The sequence below is a fragment of the Cololabis saira genome, chromosome 13 (assembly GCF_033807715.1).
Source record: "Cololabis saira isolate AMF1-May2022 chromosome 13, fColSai1.1, whole genome shotgun sequence".
In the NCBI taxonomy this organism is placed as follows: Eukaryota; Metazoa; Chordata; class Actinopteri; order Beloniformes; family Belonidae; genus Cololabis; species Cololabis saira.
Window position 1 is genome coordinate 32,414,537 of NC_084599.1, and position 19,964 is coordinate 32,434,500.

Sequence of the window (19,964 nt, forward strand, 5' to 3'; positions counted from 1 at the left end):
AACGACAGCTTAAAAGCCTTAAAATCCACATCTGTCACTTAGAACTGAAGAAGCATCTTGACTGATAAGTAAAATGTGTTTAAACAACCTAGAAATGCGTTCTCTTGCCTCTGTTCAAGCACAAGGATTACCTAGACCTTGATGACTGAAAATCTACATCAAAATATCTTATCTGCTGGTGTGCATGGGGGTGCAGAAAAGAGTGTAATTAGAGCCTTATCAGAATCAGATTCATTGGAGCATCTGTAGATTTTCTCCCAGATGGCAGGCTTTTATTCAGACTCGACGAGACTACTACTCGTGACGAATCGATATCTCAGCCATTTAAGTATTATTAGCTCTCTCATGAAACAAAGGAGATCATCTTTGTGTTCGTTACAGGATTTAATATGTAAAAAGCTCAGAGGGTCTTATCCACTTAGCTGTTGCATACCTAATGAGATCTATGTATTTATTCTGAATTCCACATGACTGATTGCCCTGAAAGGCAGTCATTACTGCCATTTTGAACTCTACGTGTCTTTGAACTTCACGTTGGGACTCTGATATCTGTTACTATCATCTCCTGCATCTCAAATGTTCAGCCAAAGCCTTAGTTATGACGCACAAGGCTAACGCTTCAAATCTTTGTTCATGTGTCATTGCAAGAAAGAGATTGTTGTTCTTTTGTTGTTGTTTTTTTTGTTTTTTCACACACAGGCCTTCGAATCAGAAGCTGTAAGTTTTGGCATATCATTCATTTGATCACATCCTTTTGAGGTTCTGAAAGAACCTGGAACGATTTTTTTTGGTTCAAGTACTGTGGGATCACCTTACTCAGCATTTTCTTTTTTTTATTTCCGTGGAAAACCAAGCTTTCTTTTCACTTTTTCTTGAAACTTTAGTATTCCACTCTACTCCCAACTGTCATCAATACAAACTTTGAGCTGCAACAACTTCAGTGGAGAATTTGCCTCCTAAAATGCAAACAAACTCTTTTAGCTAAACAGATTTTTGAACAAAATCACAAACTTATTATGTCCCACTTTTTCATGTACTTAATACGTTGCCAAACAATGGCAGAGAACTGTCATTCAAAGAGGTGACCTTTTTTGTCTGCGAGGGTCGGAGGAATGCTGTAGCCCCATTATACTGGAGCGTGGGACTCTGTTGCCTGCAGGGAGGCTAGGATGACCCTCAAGAATGCTATTGTTGTGTTCTCAATTCCCTTTCTAAATGCACCAGGCTCTATCAGACTGATGGCCCTTTTTTAGCTGAATGCGATATCCACGGGTACTGTGGGCAAGAGAGGGGAGAACTGGTCCATAAAAAGGCCCAAATAAAAGGCTGTTCTCTCTGCTCCGTCTCCCCTGTCCTGCGCTGGAACGGCAGGAATGTGGCAGGCAGTCCGACTGGCCCTCGGAGCCTTCAGCTTCTAATGAATTTTAAAAGGCCTTTTCATTCAAAGCAGGGTGCTAGCAAACAGTGTGTCGCCAGGCCAAGTACTCTGGGGGGGAAAAGAGGAGAGTGGAGTGGATAAGTAGCACTGCTTGGATGGCAGTAGGGTGGGAGAGAGGACCAGGAGGACTGGCAAAGTCAGTTGGCACCTAGGCAAGCTTGGGTATTGGATGTCCCTCACAGGGGGAGATAACAGGAGACTCTGCATGAGAATTCCATGTAGAAGCATTCTTGACCCTGCCACGAGGATCTAAAGAGAATAGAGGGAATGTGAGACAAGAGTGGAAAGAGAGGGAAGAAGGTGAGGAGTAGAAAAATGGGTTAGACATACTTAGTCAAACAAAACACGTTAATGAGCGAGGCTCAGGGGAGCTGGATGTTTTGGAGTTTAAATCTACTGCAAGAAGGTAAACAATCCTACTAAGACCTGGCATTGCATGGAGGTTCACAAGTTCCCATGCTTTGAGGATACCTCCGGACTGAATAAAAAAAATTTATTTGGATGTACAGAGTGGGCTTCTGCTGTATCCAAAATAAATGAATGCTTAAGTTAATGACACAAATGGCAAGACTTATCTGGTTTCATCGGCATTGTGTCCACTGCTGTTTATCCTTCAGGGCAAAGTTTATCATTTTCCCACTGTTCACCAGCTATCAGGGATTTGTCAAGCATGATTATCATTCAAACATCTTTCCACAACCTTAGGATTAGGCAGAGGTGGACAGAGTACTCGACCCCAGTACTTGAGTAAGAGTACAAATACTACTGGTCAAAATTTACTCCGTTACAAGTAAAAGTAGCTCAGTAAAAATATTACTCGAGTAAGAGTAGAAAAGTACTTGCTTTTAAAGGTACTTAAGTATCCAAAAGTAAATGCTTTTAAATTTACTTTAAGTAAAAGTAATAGTAAGAGTAAGAGTAAATTTCTTATTTTCCATATCAGTAAATTACTATATTTTTTAATTTTAATTTAATTTTAATTTAATTTAATTTTTTTATTTTGTCTGTGCCCTCGTTTTTTACTTGGTCGAACTCAAACATTGAGTTAAGATACGGCCAAGGATTTTGTGAAAGTCCCTGCTCCGAGTCCGGCTCATTATCAGACTCAGACGACTCAGCGGATTGTCTTTCTTCTCCTGACGCAGGCGTAGCCATTGTTGCAGCTATGTCTTGACTTGTTGCGGCTCTGTCTTGACAAACGCAGGCTACTTTGGCGGTATCGTTTTGAGGAGGCTTGACGTATTTCCGCTTTACGTACATCCCAGTGGAGAGCGTGCACTGTGATAGGTCTCCTCCTTTGACAAAAACAGCTTGTGTCCAATAGGATTTTAGGGAAGAAGAAAAAAGAGCAGACCTGAAAGTAACGAGTACTTTTCAGCCTTCCTAGAAATTTACTCGAGTAAAAGTAAAAATATTTGTCTTGGAAATGTATTCAAGTAAGAGTAATAAGTACCAAAGAAATCTAATACTCAAGTAAAGTACAAATCCTCTGGATATGTACTTAAGTACAGTACTCAAGTAAATTTACTCCGTTACTGTCCACCACTGGGATTAGGGTTAAAAACTAAGAAAAAAGTATGTATGTGGCTAACCTGACGGGGGGCAAAGGTGGCTTAAGATGAACACCGGAGAATGAAATGTTTGTTACGTTCACTGCCTGCGTTGTCGTTGGAGCACCCCTGCTGGTTTCCTCTGACAGTAACTCGGCTTTGAGTCCCGGACTGCAGGTAAACCAAAGTGACAGGGTTATGAATTTGAGTTATTTATTTTTTTATATATAGTGTTACAGTGTACAAGATATGTGATCTTAGTTTTGACATGCTGTTCTCTGGGGACTCTCCTGTTGTGCATTTAGACAGTGTTGTGGAGGCAAACAAAAATGTGAGGAGGGTGAAAAGAATTATAAACTGGAGTTTGATGTTGCTATCAAATAAAACCTATTGAAAAAAATCCACTGCAAATTGCCATGTGAGAAGAAAAACAAATATGTTAATCTCCTACCTATAAACATTTATCAAAGAGACTTAATTACAATACATCATAAATAACACAAAGGTGGCAGACAGATGCAGGTGTTGTGTCATTAAGAAGAAGCGTTTCAGGCTTCTGTTGGATGTGGATGTGTTGTAAACACAAAAGCCTGTAGAGATCTTGTGTCTCAACAGGTGCACATGTTTTTATAAACACTCTATGGAGTCTCTGTTCCAATTAATAACTTGAGAATTAGTATGATTTGCTTTCCTTTACAAAGGGGTATTTCCAGAGGTATCATTCCAAATGAAATGGAGCAACACATTTGGAGAAATTCCCATGCAGGGATTTTGTGTTGCTACAGAGTCGGAATCCTTGTGGGATTGTGGGGATTTTGAGCGAGCTTAAAGGAGCATTTGGGAGTTGAAACAACTCTAGGCCTATCATTAGATAAGGAGTGTAAACTTTCATTGGGGATGTCAATTTAAGCAGTTTGGAGTTAAAACACAAATTAATGTTAGCCCCGAAGGCAATACACCTACATTAAAATAAGTGGCTATTTAAAAGCCGCTGGTAATACTTAAAATGTCATGCTGCATAAATGATATTGTGGACAGGCTATGTACAGCCATACTGGGATATATTTATTTTGTATTTTTGTGAGTGTAATAAGTGTTCCAAGGACTGTTTGTATTGGCATCTTTGGCATGTTGTTGCTGTCATCTTGTTATAAAATTGACTAAAAGCAGGGAAGTTCCACAGAACTGGATCAATACTTGGATATTCATGAAAAAATAGGCAACATGCCTATTGGACATGTCAAGAGAAAATTCAACAAATTCTTGGTATTTTATTGCTAAAACCAAGAATTGCTAAGCACCTGGCTGAAAGGCAGTGTAATTAATGTAGCACAGCGGAGGTGTACCTGTTTGCCTTGCGCTGGCAGAATTGTGGCTACTCTCTGGTGTTACTATGGATTAGCTGAAATTGAAATTATCACAGAACTGCACAGAAACATTCAAGAGGAACGATGCCTTGCTGTTGAGAGATTGGCACAAAATATATGATGGGGTCTTGCCCGAATATGGACAGAACATCTGAAGCATGCTGGCCGTAGAACAAGTGGTACTTGCTTTTTGCTTTGACGGAATGTTAATGCATGTATAACACTTCATGCTATTGGTCTTGATAATGTAAGTAGTTGCAGACAAATCTGGCTAAACATCTTGCATGGAAACTCAAAGAGCCATTACTCTGGCTATCATACTTCCCAAAATATTATTAGGACGAATTGTCTTGGATAGACTTCAGGATTACACAACAAGCCCTGATAATCAGCTTGGTTTTAAAAGTAAACACGGAAGAGATTGATGCATTCAGTGTGGTTTTTTGCTTACGAACTTCACTGGATGTGGGTATGCATGCACAGCATGAAACCACAGTTGCAATATGATATTCATGTGTTTTCTGACAGAAATATTTGAGGTAAGTTTATTTATTAAACATCTTGAAACAAGATTCCTCTTATATGCCACTCGCTTGATGGGATGGGGGGGATATCTTATATCTGAAGTGGTCAGTGAGGTCTGACAAGGTGGAATAATGACATGCTCTCTTTAGTTTGTACAGTATAAGGATGAACCTTGTAATGTGTTAAGGGGCCTAAGATTGGATGTCTGATTTGGATGGAATAACTAATCATCTGATGCAATGTGTACCTGTTTACTTGTGATGTTGTCTCATAATGATGACCAAAGGCAAGTACAAGCATTTTTTTTGTCTGTGTATGTGTACGTGGAGAGTGACTCGGAGACCTGTCCATGGTTTGCACCTACCTTTTGTTCAAAGAGAGCTGGGATAGACTCCAGCAGGTCCCTGTGACTCAGAATAGGAAAATAATGGGTATAGAAAATGAAAGGATGCATATATAATGAATGGCTAGATGAATGAGGACAAAGTAATGAACAATGTATGTATTACATGAAATTACATTACATTTAGCAGACACTTTTATCCAAAGCGACAGCAGAATAATACAATCAAGCCACGGTAACAAAATAAATTACAAAGTAGTAGTGCAGATAATTATTCGTATTTAAATAACTCCAGCTTAGTGCCACTAAGATGACACAAAGGTGCCCTTTTGAGAAGTTAAAGGAGAAGCAGCGTTCACAACCAAAGGTGTTTTTGGATGAGGTACATTTTCAACACCTTCTTGAATGTAAATAGAGAGAAAACTCTGCTCTTGTAGCCACTGGTAACTTGTTCCACCATTGAGGAACAACGTGAGAACAGTGTGATCACCTTGTATGAGAAGAAGGCAAGGCCAGTCACTTTTCTTGTGAGATTGTGGGATGTTCTAGTGGAAATGACAGGTAAAGTTGTTTATCATCTGCATAGCAGTGATACGAGAAGCCATGTTAATGAATAATCTGGCCCAGAGAGGGGGTTTATATGGCAGACAGAAGGGGCCCAAGTATCGAGCCTTGGGGCACCCCTGTGCAGAGGTGCTGTATGAAGATGTTTTCCCCTGCCATGACACTTTAGAAGGGTATACACTGAAATTTTGTTTTATTTAATGATTTTAACTTCCTCAGAAGCTTTAAAATAAAAGGATTTACTATTGTAAACAGCTTTAGGCTATAAAATCGTCAAGTTTTAGACATTTTAATCAAAGCCTTAAGTTACAGTAGATTAATTACAACTGGGGAATCATTAACATACCATATACAAACTCCAGATGAAAAAGGCAAAAAAAGAGTTACATTTCACATTCAAACATTAGCTAAAATTTTAAGCAGTGAAGACAGCCAAACCTATACCACACACAAAGAAAGATACCGTCCTGCCATCTCTGTTTAGGGAGCATTGCATTTCACTTGGTGGTCTGGGGAGCCTAAACACAGCTTGGGACATATCACCTCTAATGATGTCAGAGGAAATGCCAGAGTGCTGAGGTAAAAGACCACCATATACAGTCTGGCAGATTCCTGGGAAGATGACCACTGTGATGTTAAGACCACAATGCCACAATGTGATGAGATTAGGAAGGGACACTGGTGTGTGTGAACCGCTGTCGGTGAAGATAAGACTGACTTCTCATAAACATTAGATGAATGAGCTCTTATCTTTTGCTGATGAAATGTGTAGACAATATTCTCATCTCTGCCCTGGAGACCTGGAAACACACACATAGAGGGTATTTGTATGAATAAGTGTCAGAATACTCACTTGACTGAAGTTGATGATATACAGTATAATGGATCACTAATGGCAGAGGAAACACTTGGCATCAGCGTGCAAACATTTCACTGTAATCACACACAGTCATCACACGTGACTTCACCGAACATCAAAAAGATTAATTTCCTTTCACCCATCTGGATTATTCCTCATAACCCAAATCTGCTTTCCAGTTCCTACAAACATTTTTTCAAATGTGACTAAATGAAAAGCAGGAAGGCTTGGCAATTTGAAAAGAAAAAAAAACGAGACGGATTAGCTGTTACTTATACTAAATATTCTACACGCTGTCGCTGCCTAAGCTTTTAAGAAACCACTAATGAATTTGTGAACCCAGTTTCTTGGAAGGACGCTATGTTCCTACTGGTTAAATGGAGCAGGAAGATGAGCTTGCAGAGAAAATAAAGCATAGAGGTGGAAAGTGAGTCTTTTCTTTCTGGAAAAATGCCAACCTCAACCATTTAAAGTAATGGTTTGGCCAGTTTTTTGAGAGCCGCTTATTCAAAATGGGGAATATGGTAAAGAAAATACATTTTTCTGTGGTTGAGACTATTTATTTGGGTGTTTGAAGTCACTACTAACTTAAGGACTCAGATATAAACAAAACTCTGTGTGTTTGGGATATGGAGTCCTAAAGAATGTTCACTCAGCTGTAAAGATCTGCAGGGAACCATGAGATCACAAGCAATGATTACAGTCAATTATTCAACTTCCCATCTCTGTTAGTGCCCAGCTTCACATAAAGGTGCATCTGTTGTACCTCTGACTTGTGTTAAAGCACAAAGATGTGACATTATTCTTAAGGCACATCCTGTGGAGCAAAGGCAGGGGGTCAAGTTGAATGTTTCACCCTAAGGTCTTGGAGACACCTACTATGAGGACATCTGTAAAGACATGGTTGAATAGGGAGCTTTTATACACTCTCTGAAATATGGTGATATAAACCTGACACAGATATTTCACGAACTCAGGAAATTGTGTGAACTTGTGTAAAAGGATAGAGTCTCCATTAAAGAAGGTAACCCAGCTGTAACAGAATATATTTCTATTCCTCCTCAATACCTAAATTCGACTCTGATTTTCTGTACAGTGAAGCTTTTTAATTGCATAACTGCCTGTTTTCTCAGATAAGAGGAAAGAACATCTGTGCTTTCATGCGCCCTGAATTGAGGCCATTGCTGTGTCATTTGAAAGCACATTGCAGTCTACCTGGATGACATAATGGTTTGGCCTTTTGCAAATGAGGAGAAACAGAAGCATTATGTTTGCCCAAATTCCCAGTTAACAGGCTTAGGTCATAGTAAGATAGGGCGAGTGGAAACACTGATGCTCTCGGTAACATAACTGGCCCTGGAAACTGCTCCCGCAGGAACCCCTGAAAACGGGACAGTAAAATCTCACTGGGCGGTCAGACAGGAGGAGAGCAGACCAGCTAGAGTTCAGCCAACAAAAAGACCTGCTCTCCCGTCTGGCTTTGGGTTCAGCAGAAAGGACGTGGAGGCAAAATGTGGATTTCCCGTAAATTTTCCATCAAGGGATGCATTTCATAACCTATGCTTATGTTATCCGGGTGGCAGAAATCCCTCCACTTCCTTCCTATAAATGTTAGAAAGATAGATGACCCAGAACAGGAGGACAGGAACAGGTATTTCCAGAGTTTGTGTTGGTTCTTCATCGTACCAATTTTTCCCAACCACTGGCTTGTAAAAGTTTTAACGTACTTCCTACAAAATGACATAATTTCATGGCTCATTGAAATTATGTCATCCTAACCTTTTTTGGAGAGAGACGTTTTCGTTTCATTGCAGTCAGTTTCAGGAACTTCGGACCAGATGGATAAGATTTTGTCATTTTTGTGTATCCAGAAAAGGCACAATTTGTATATACATTTTTGCATTTAGATATACCATACTTGGCAGTATTCATATAAAACATTGTTTGCACCATTGATAAAGGTGAGAATAAAAGGTGGAGGAAAAAGTGCATTTATTTTACCTAATGTGAAACTCATCAGTGAAGTAAAGGAGGATGAAATAGGTTTTATTTGGCAAAGGAATCTGCAAAGGTATGAAAAAGAAATGGTCTTAAACCAAAGACCAAAAATGCTCATCAGCTGATAATACACAGTCTATATATGGGTCATAGGGCTTTGCATGGATAGGATAAGGAGGGAGACTCAAATGTACAAGTAAAAGATGGGACTGGGTGTACAGTCAGTCCTTCTATAATCTTTGTTAATGTACTGTCATATGAATATGTCAAGTGCAGACATTTTCATTGCATCTTGCCTTATCTGCATGCATTCAGCTTTGGAGGAAAAGCTGTATCCAAGGTTATTGGAGCATCGTTTAAGCATCAGACTCTTGATTTTTTGTATTGTTTATTGTTTCATTTTTCTTAATTGTTTTCTTTCTTTAATACTCTGGTGAAGATCTGCATATTGTAGAGAAAATTACTATATTGTTGACACTTGTCTGATGAGAACTGAGTGTATCATTGTATTAATGTCTCAATTACAAAAAAAGATGCTTTAGTTCTAAAGCCCTAAACATCCAAGATCAGGAACCACTCTTTACCCAAAAGACATCACGGAATTGAGCAGTTTTATTATTTCAACTCTGCAATAACTGCATGAGTCTTTATTCTGTTTTGCCTTGTCTTATCACATTTATTTCAGTTTAATATGCATGTATGTTAAAGTAAAATATATACAGTTTATTGTTTTAATGAGAAATACTACTTTTCTATTCTATTCTTCTGAATGTATCGTACATCATCAGTTTATTTTAAGTGTTTTTGTGTTTGTGTCTTTTTTCTTTTTGCAGACGGAGGCAATGAAAGGTGTTATGCAGGATCTAAAAATGAATATAGTTGAAATGACTGATGAGACTGCAACACTGGATGGAGGAGATGTTCTGTTCACAGGTAGGTTTCTCTGCCACTTCAGTAACTGTTCTGTGTCGACTTTGCTTTAGTATAATAGCATGTGTAAATATGCCCCTTCATACAAAGAAGCCTATCTAAGGGAACCGCCAGACTACTTTAAATCTTTACTTCGATGCAGTTCTCCCGCCCTGAATAAAGTTACCTGCACCAGGTTCATCTAAAGGCTTGGTCAAAAGTTTTAGGCTTCACGTTAAAAGGTGGAATGGTACCTGCAGGTACCAGTTCACTCTAAAAGAGACCCAGCAAACATGTCCACAAGGGGCCAGTGAACAACTTGAGTACACAGTGGGGTTGGGCTTGAAATGGACAAGTGGCATGGGTTCCAGTATGATTGGACCTAAATGGAAAGGCTGTGTGGGACAAATATATGGGACTCTGTTGGGAAAATATGGAACCACAATACCTTTTCAGTAATAACGGCATACATGTATATGTGTATATAGTATATATATATATACACCTTTCCTTTTTGCGTGGGTTTGCGTACTTTACTTTAGACCTATGGTTTTACTTGCTGAACCTTTACAAAAAAAGCACTTGCAATATAATTTACCAAAGATCAAAGTATTGCGCAACTAAAAGTTGATGGTAATGACTACCAGAAGTGTGCTAACAAAAAAGTTGTATAAAAGTATAAAAAACAAAGCTTTATATGTTATACATTTCTGCTCAATTTGAATTTCCAGAAAATGAGAAAAGAAAAATGGCATTTGGTATTTATCAAGCTGTAGAGACATGCTTGCCGTGTCTAAATTACCCTTCCTCATGAAAGTTTTGGATGACACATCTTACTCACTATTTTGCTGTTCTCATGAATTAGTAAACTGTTTAGAACTTCTTCTTAAGCAAGTAACACCAATGTCTTTATTATTTCACTTAATTACATGGAGGTCAAGTCAGCTCAGATTTTTGTCTTTAGTGTCAGAAAGACTTTGAGACTTCTGATTAAAAAGCAAATAATGACTTGTTTATCAATTTCATTGCATGTTCACTGAAAAATAACAAAAATACACTTTAAAAGTGCAAAAGGTCAAGGACAAGCTCTTAGAGTTACCACACAGCCTGGGGTTTTTCCTTTTAAATACTTCAAGAAGTATACTTGTAGAAATAAGAGGATATTGTTGTAAATAGGAAACAGCAAAACATAGTTGAGCCTCTTGTGACTCATAGACAATATCTTAGCAGATGCTTGGATGTCTCAAAGTGTACAAAGTCTGGGTTTTTGGATTCTCCACACAAACATTCCTCTGCGTGACCTCAATGGCCCGGTGCCTCAGCACACCTGACAGAATTTCGCCTGAAAATAATATGTGGCAAAATTGTTGCATACCATACAGCAGATCGTCAAAAACCCACTGCGGTCGTCATATTTGTGTGGCAGCAAGTACAACCGTGATGAAGATGGAGAATCGAGAGCATGGTGGTCTTTGTTAAGATCTCAGTACATTCTGTTACAGTTGTGTGGAGTTTGAAATGTGGGTCAGAGTCTTCTTCCCTGCGTGGGCCAGCAGGAAAAGGCATAGTACACTTAATTGAGTTTCTAGACACTGGCTCTGTGCTGTCGTTCCATTCAGCCAAAATCGGTTTCACATGGCAGGGCTAGAAACATTTCCTGTTGGCAGGGCTTCAGCTAATGGCTCATATTGTAGAGGTTCAGCAGCAACATAAGGAGCCTGTCTCTGAGCTCAGTGTGCTGCTGTGGCCTCGCCAAGCTTTCAGGGTTCTGTCTGTATTCGCCACGCCATGCAGACCGCAATTGGCCTCAGCTTTCACAAACAACACACTGGTGATTGCAGCGCTCGGCTACTGTAGCTTCACATGCTCACTCTGCAGCCGGATTTTTTTTTCTTTTTTTTCAGACTTTATGTCCAGATTCGAAATAAAAACAGCTGTTTTTTTTTTTTTTTTTTTTCCTCTAGGTCGAGAGTTCTTTGTGGGTCTTTCCAAACGGACCAATCAAAGAGGAGCAGAGATCCTAGCCGATGCATTCAAGGTGAGTTCAAGAGTTAGTCAGGGAACAGTTTGTTCCATTTAAAAATAATAGCAATACAAGTTATTAAAATCAAAACTTAAGGAACACATAAGAATGTGTAATAAAACATCACCATAACAACACCATAACATCATCCATGTGTTTATGAACAGCAGTTTTAAAGCATCTGGACCCTGGATTGACTATATTTGAACGAGAGGGAGCAGCTGGAGAGCGATACTTGAGATCTGACAAGATAAACATTTGCATCTTTAAGGACTGAGTGAATCGGGTTAACGACACGGTACTGAGTCATAGTAGAAGATTACTTAGGTTTTCACTAAAGAAGTTGACAGTCAATTGGAAAGAGAGATGCGTTGGTGCCAAGATAATTTTACATCCACAGGGTTTCTTTCAGATTTTTTTGTAATATGGCCATAGTTCTGTCATAAAATAAAATTTATCTGCAGCGAGTTTGCGCCTAGCCAATTTTTTTCATTTGCACAAGACAGTTCAATAAACAATTCAATATCTGGGTCACAGAGAACTTAAAAGAACAATACAGCTGGATACCATCCGCAAACAGTTGGTAAGAGACACCATTATACTCCTGGGTTCACTTTCCTAAGGTAAGAAACATATAGAAAGAACATAACTGGGCCCAAAACGGAGCCCTGGGGTACTCCCAGCAAGTCAGAGTGGTCAGACAGGATCTGGTTTGCCGAGACACTAAATCTCCTACCCGATAAGTAGGAGGTGAACCACTCTAGAACAGGACCTGACATATTCCTACCAGGTCACACAGTCTTGTTAACAAGATGTGATGATCAACAGTATCAAATGCTGAGGACAGATCTAACAAAACTAGGACGGTGCACTTCCCACAGAAATCATAATGTCACTAGACCCCTTAAGCATGGCTGTTTCAGTAGAATGATACTTGCGGAAACAAGACTGAAAAATATCAAAACCATCGAAGTTCACTAAGGTGGAAAACCAGTTGATCATAGATCACATTCTCTAAGATTTTGGAGAGGAATAGAAGTTTTGAAATAGGCCAGACATTTAGGCCCTGTCCCAATTCTCCCCCTCGCCCTCGTTTTCTTCACTACCCCTAAATTTTGTGCGTTCCCGTGAGGGTAGTGATGTCCCAATTCCTCTTTTCACCTAGGGGGAGGGGGCATAACGAGGGCTAGGGGCTGAAAATAGCCCCTTCACAGTGAGTGATTTCAGATGCTGACTTCGCGAGCGAGGGGGTATAAAAATTTCCCAGAATGCTTTTCGTCGTCATTTGCGGACTGAATCCAAAAAAAAAACATGGCGGACATTTTCTTATTTTTGTGTGAATAAAATCAATATTTTGAGTTAGTTTCTGCATCAAAATGCGTTTTGATTACATTTATAGCGAGAAATATATATTTTACTTTCATAATATTCACTCAGTGAATGTACATAATCCCTTTTTTGTCCGTTGTTCGCGAAGATCGCGCTGGAATAAAGGCTGTTAGGTTACGCCGTAGGCTCTGTGTCGATTTGACTCGCCGAGGGCAAAGAGGCAGACTCGTCTCAGATTGTGACCGAGGGAGCAAGCATTTTTTTGTGGGAAATAGAGAGAAATAATCCTGTGACTCGTCAGATTTGTTTTGGATGTTTCTGATATAATAGTTTTCGTAAACCACAAAGCTGTTATCTGGGTAATTTACACACTTCAGAATGAAGTGAAGATAGTGGAGCTGTTTTATGGTTCCACGTTAAATCGACGCAGAGCCTACGGCGTAGGTTACGCGGCGACGCGCGCCGTACGCCGTAGGCTCTGCATCGATTTACCATAATCAGCTCCGGAGCCGGCAGTCAGGCAGAAATCCCGAAATCTTCAGAGCAAATTTCTTAACAGGCATTATTTGGATAAACTGAGTCCAGGTTGGGGATCTTAACGGTTACTTTTACGCCTGAAAGATTATTAAAACCTAATAAAGTGCCATATTAACAGCGCTACAGCTGAAATTAAAACAGCTTTTGGCTCTCAGCTTCCTGATCAGGGTAGGGATGAAAACGAGGGGTAGGAGGAGAATTGGGACAGGCACCTGGGGCAAGTGCCCTAGATCTCAAGTGCCCTAAAAACTCCCCCTTCTTTTTTAGGGGGTAGGGAAGAAAAGAAGGGCGAGTGAAGAAAAGAAGGGCGAGTGGAGAAAAGTAGGGGGAGAATTGAGATTGGGCCTTAGGGGATCTGCTGGGTCCAGTTTTTTTTTTTTAAGGAGAGGTTCCACAAAAGTATGTTTAAAAGCGAGAGATTGATCAGCTTGGTGTAACTCCAGGGCCAATAACATAAAATACGTTTAAAAAGACTCCATCCAAGCATCCGATAGGCAAAAGGAAGGGTTCATTGTGGTTACCAGAGCTGAAAATCAACCAAAATTAAGTTATTGGAGTAAAAGAGGACCACTTATAGGGTACAAGTGCCATGACAACAGAATTATAAGATGAAGGCATTGGAATTTGTCCTTAATGTCCAGAATTTTACCAATAAAACACTTTTAAAATTCACGGCTGTCAACTTTGCAGATCACAGGTGTTATATTAAAAATATTCAACTTTTTATTAGTACTCTGTCATAATCATCCCTAAACATAAGCCTCCTGTCTGTTGTAACACAAGTGATCACAAATGAGAAAGGAAGAGAGATGTTATTAATCATAAAAAAGCTTTAGGCCAGGAAGGTAATACAATGACTCCATTCATCTTGCTTTCACCATCTTTCTCCCTGTCCTTTTTTTTTAATAATTCAATTTCTTCCTCCATCTATCTCTGCCTCCCTTCAACCTCATCTTCTAATTCGTTATTATGTGTCCTCTGTAGATCCAGCTCTTCCTTTTGTTTCTCTCTGGGAATGTACGGGCACCGGTCTGCATGAAGGCTACACTGTGTTCAGTGAATTAAACCATATGAACTGTTGCTAGATGTGAATAAGCCTTCATCACATCATGTCAGCAGATTAATATTGATACATGGAAAGTCCCCCAACATTTTTCTTGGCTGTATAATAATCACAAGAAATCTCCTCTTTTATATGAGCTCACAGCGGTGTTTTTCCAATGCTTTGTTTTGAGAACCAAAAGAAAAAGGTGAAGTGACGGTAGGTTTTATGGTGTTTAAATGGAAGTTACCCAGAATAGAAGTACTTGTGTAAACTCCAATGATATAAGTATTTCTGCTTTGTTATTCATCACCACTGGGGCATAGATGATTGATTGGTACAACTGTAGATTCCCAGTGGCAATTAGCTGGTGCATTGGACCAGACCTCAGCGTTAGTGATTCATGCAAGTGTCTGCCACTTCTGTTCAGACTGATTAAAAAAGCAGTTGATGACACAGATTAAAAGGAGATTTGAAGGCGTAACCTTGTATTAATAGTTTTATGGACAATTTCCCTCCAATGTATTTAATAATTAGATACATCAACCTGTCAACTCCAAAGTTTAAATACAACCTCAATGTCCACAACCTTAGATCAATCATTAGAAACAATTACTATTGGTGGAGTGTAAAAGTTCATGAGAGATCAAAGCAGTTTTGAGTGAGAACAGAATATGCAGTTGCAGCAAAAAAAGGCTTCTCACAGTTATTTTGTCATACATATTTGAAGCGTCCTCGTTTTGTGGCTATTGAAAGTAGTTTGCAAGAAATAAGTAGCCGACTTGTCTAGAAGGAGATGTCTGCAGAAGACGTCTGTTCAGTACTTTTTATACACTCATTTTAAGTTTGTAAATGTGGACTTCCTTTGGTTTCTCTGTAGAAATCCTTCCCAGCATATTATTATAGTGGAATGACATTTGTGAGTCTTGTCAAAGGCTTAAAAAAGCAATTTATTTTGACCTAGGTCAATTACCCTGAAGGGCTAACATTGATTGCCATTTTGCTGCAATCACTCTTTTTCTCACTCAAAATTGTTTTCGATTCACAATGTGAATACATACAATCACAGTGAAACAAGCAATCAATAGGATATATAAAGAACACACAACACGTAAAAAATATATGATATAAAAGTTGGTCCGAAAGAGTTGAACATGTGCAATGATTACAGATGAATGCTGGGAGTGTATTTTTGAGGGAGGAGAATGGGATAAATGTGTGAAGTTTAAGTGTTTGCTGCAGATGATTCCAATCACCAGCAGCAGTGAACTGAAATGAATTCTGGCAAAAGGAGGTGCCGGCTTTTGGAAAGACCAGGTTAATGTAACGGTTTGAACCGGTTTGAAAACTAGTGAGCCAGGATATGAAGGGGTGCTTCCAGTGATGGTTTTGTAGATGAAGTGATACCAGTGGATCAGTCTACGGGAGTGAAGTGAAGGCCAGTTGACAGGTGAGTCCAGGTTACAGTGATGGGTGTTAAAAGGAGCACCTGTAACAAAGCGGACGGTGGTGTGGGAGATGACGTCAAGTTTAATGAGAAGGGTTTTGGAGGCAGACCTATATACTATATCACCTATATCCATCTATATCTGTATCTATAGTGTTCCTTTAACTACATAAAAATATGTAAATAAATACTTGATATAAATATGGACTGAAGTAAAAGTTAAGTTATGTTGGGAAAATGCAAATAAAGAAAACTAGCTAACACTGCATATGATTTAACTTTTACCTTGACTTTTGTTTCATTACAGACATGATGAACTCGCAATAGTTTATGCTTTGTCTTTTTAATTTCTCTTTATTAATAGAGATCCAATTTAAGGTGCTTTATATAATAAAAACATTAAAAGTAAAGAGGAAAATAGAAAAATCAAGAGCTACAGTGCATTGTAAAGAAAAGTTAGACTTAAGCATGAGTTGCAGTTTAGTTCTGAAATGAACAGTTTAAATTCAGAACGGTTTAAATAATTCAGTCAAAGGCAGCTGTAAACAAATGACTTTTTAACCTTGATTTAAAGGAACTGAGGGTTTCAACATTCCTGCAGTTTTTTGGATGTTAGTTCCAGATCTGTGGAGCATAAACGCTGAATACTGCTTCTCCATGTTTTGTTCTGATTCTGAGGAGCAGACCTGAACCAGAAGACCTGAGAGATCTGAATGGTTAATATAGCAACAGCAAGTCTCTGTATTTTGGTCCTAAACCATGGTAACTTATTTTGTTGTTCGTTATTACCTCAGCTAGTGGAGGCATGTAGACGTTAAATAGGAGGGGTCCTAGAATAGAACCATGGGGAACTCCACATGTAATTTTTGTCGATTCTGATGTAAAGTTACCTATTGACACAAAGTTTTCTCTGTCTTTTAAGTAAGACTCAAACCAGTCAAGTTTTGTGCCAGAAAGTCTGACCCAATTCTCCAATTGCTCTAGTAATATACCATGATGACGGTGTCAAATGTTGCGCTGAGGTCTAATAATACCAGCACTGTGGTTCTTCCACAGTCTGTATTTATGTGGATGTTATTAAACAGCTTGACAAAGGCAATCTCATTGCTGTGGTGAGCACAAAAATCGGACTGGAAGACGTCAAGGCAGTTGGAGGTCAGAGTTAAGAAGATATTTAACTAATGAAACAGCTTTTTTAATAACCTTAGTGATGAATGGAAGATTTGAGAGGGGTCTGTAATTTTGCATTAGCAACTTGTCCAACAGTGGCTTGTTGTATTCAAGGTCTGGGGCAAAACACCTGACCAAAGGGATGAGTTTAGTATTTGAATCAGATCAGATACGGGTAAAACTTTCTTCAAAAAAGCTGTGGGTAAAATATCGAGACAATAGGATGATGAGTTTAGCTGATCCATAATATCGTCCAGGTTTTTGTGCTTGATTGGGTAAAATTGTGTCATTTTGTCCAAATTGATTTTAAATTTGACACGGCACTGTTCCTGGAATTGATATTGATGCACTGACTGCTTTTCTGACTTTCTGGATGTTCAGAGTAAAGAAGTGGGTAAATTTATTGCACACCTTTTTCAGAGTTCAGATGCTACTTACACTGGAGGATTCGTTAACCTGTCCACAGTAGCAAACAAGGCACGACTGTTATTGATGTTTTTGTTGACGATTTCAGAAAAGAAGAATTTATTTTCATTCCTCAGTTGTAAATTAGATCTGTGAAGTCACTCTTTACCTATATCATAGTGGACCTCAATGGGAGCAATGGAATCAATTATATCTGAAATTTCGGAGTGGAGGTTATCTAGTAGTTCATTTACTTCATTACAGAACAGAATGGAGAATTCAATGTCCAGATTTAGGTTTCTCTTTGGATCTGCCAATCCATTTATGTGCATATTAAGCCAAGACTATGTATCATACTCCAAAACAAAAGATATTGAAAGTTGATCTGCATGGTCCATCACAAAAACACATATTCACGTGTCACGCCACGGTCGAAAACTGTCTGCCTTCCCCTTATTTCCTAAACCTGGCTTCCATCACTGCCAGGTATAAATCAGCTACCATGGGAACTGCATGAGATTGACAGGTGATAGGCACAACCTTAGCAACCATTTTAGTTTGACATGATGTCATAGCAAGGCTAGAAGGTTCACTAGAAAAAATAAAATAAAATAAAACATGTATTTGGCTCCAACAGTTGTGATTGTCAAGGAACAAGTAGGGCTGGGCGATATGGACCAAAAGTCATATCTCGATATTTTCTAGCTAAATGGCGATACTCGATATATATCTCGATATTTTTTCTGTGCCATAATTGGGGTTTCCCCCAAAGCATTATAGCATAGCATCTCTGTTAGCTTAATTTTTTTCTGAGGCAAACCCTTAAAAAAACAGTCAGTTTTAATACAAAGCCTCGTGCCAAATGTCACACAGGTACATTTATTAACAGAGCTCTGCACAATATCAAAATGTATAAAACAAATGAAATAAAAATAAACTGCCTGCGTATATAGAATAAAAATGCTTCTTGAATAAAATAAAACAAATATCCCTTTCCTGCATAACAATTAAATTAAAATACACTGTGCAATTAATACAATGTAGACAGTAACAGGCAGACCTTTCCACTGAGGTTGACAGTTGTGCAAATAACAAAACATTTGTGCAAATCTCAAATAAAACATTCAAGTCAATTTGTCACAAAATAAGCTACCCGGTATATCAAAATCATAAAAAAAAAAAAAATCGATATAAACGATATTGTCTCGTACCATATCGTGTTTGAAAATATATCGATATATATTAAAATCTCGATATATCGCCCAGCCCTAGGAACAAGTGTTAATGTTTGTATTATGTTTCTAATCTTGTTATCTTTTCTTTTTCTGTGACCTACTAGCACAGTGATTTTACGGCATTCTCCCATAGGAGGCCCAAGCTTTTTGTGGAAAGAGTCACTGCTGGTAATCTTACTGCCTGGACCCAGAACATATTAGATTGTTTCTGAAATGCTCCATATTGTAGAAAATACAGAGGTCTGTCTGCAGTATGGAGACGACGAAGGTCTCAAAGGGCTCAGCCTGCACCTTTTTAAGTCCTTTTTGATGGCATTGTTTTCTCCTTCGTATCAGTTTCACCACGCTTTCCTCTGTGACAAATTTCCCTTTGCTGTGGTTTGATCATCATGAGCACAGCCAAGTTCACCGCCCTCCACTTTGACATCCAAAGAAAATTTTCCCAAAAAATACCCCAAGCATTGCTGAAACAACAGATTTGTTTCAGGGTGGGTTTAAGGCACGCAGCCTGGAAAAGGGATCACAGTGTAATGCTCCAAAACAGACAGATTCTATCTACTGAATCGTATTTGATGTAAATTGAAGACATCTCTATCCGCAAACACATGTGTAAGTTTTGGCTTGAGTCTGAGCAGCTTTGACAAAGGCGCGAAGCTTGCTGACATGCATATTCAGAAGTGGGTCATAGTGTCAGGAGTTCAGCACATTATGGAGACCTAAAATGCCTCATTCTTCAGCTTCCATCTTCCCATCTGGGTCTGATTTGAGTCCCTCATTATGGATTCCTCTGTGTTTTCTGTTATCTTTCTGTTCTGTTATCTTATAAAACAGGATTTAATGATGCATCTCTAGCAAATGACACCAGGAAAAAACACTTGAGCGTTAATTATTGTTTTTTCCGTTTTTTATCAGATTGATTCATCCTGTCACTGTTGGTTTTTCCTTTCATTATCAAATTAGGGATCATTTTGTTGCTGGGATGTTTAGTGCTCAACAACTGCATACAGATGTAGAGGCCCTTTTCTTTATGGTTTTCACAGAGGTTAGAATAACGTTTGGTACTGATTGAATCAGTCGGTCTGAGAACCAGTGCAGAGGTTAAACGACTGCTTTTTTTCTTATAACTGAGAAGTGTTTTTTCATAATTTCTGCCAATAAGATACAAACACGAATACCTGAGTGAAGAAGCAGACCCTGCTTTCTTTCTGTGTTCGTTGAAAAAG

At 38.9% G+C, this 19,964-nt stretch overlaps 1 protein-coding gene across 2 annotated transcripts in view; it reads left to right on the plus strand.

Moving 5' to 3' along the window:
- The window catches only part of ddah1 (dimethylarginine dimethylaminohydrolase 1), a 109,191-nt gene that overhangs the window by 64,841 nt on the left and 24,386 nt on the right, over nucleotides 1-19,964 (plus strand). For both annotated transcript variants that reach the window (XM_061738674.1, XM_061738673.1), the window contains 2 exons: nucleotides 9,478-9,577; nucleotides 11,518-11,591. In XM_061738674.1, coding sequence (XP_061594658.1) covers nucleotides 9,478-9,577; nucleotides 11,518-11,591 — 174 coding nt within the window. The remainder of the gene's footprint in view (nucleotides 1-9,477; nucleotides 9,578-11,517; nucleotides 11,592-19,964) is intronic.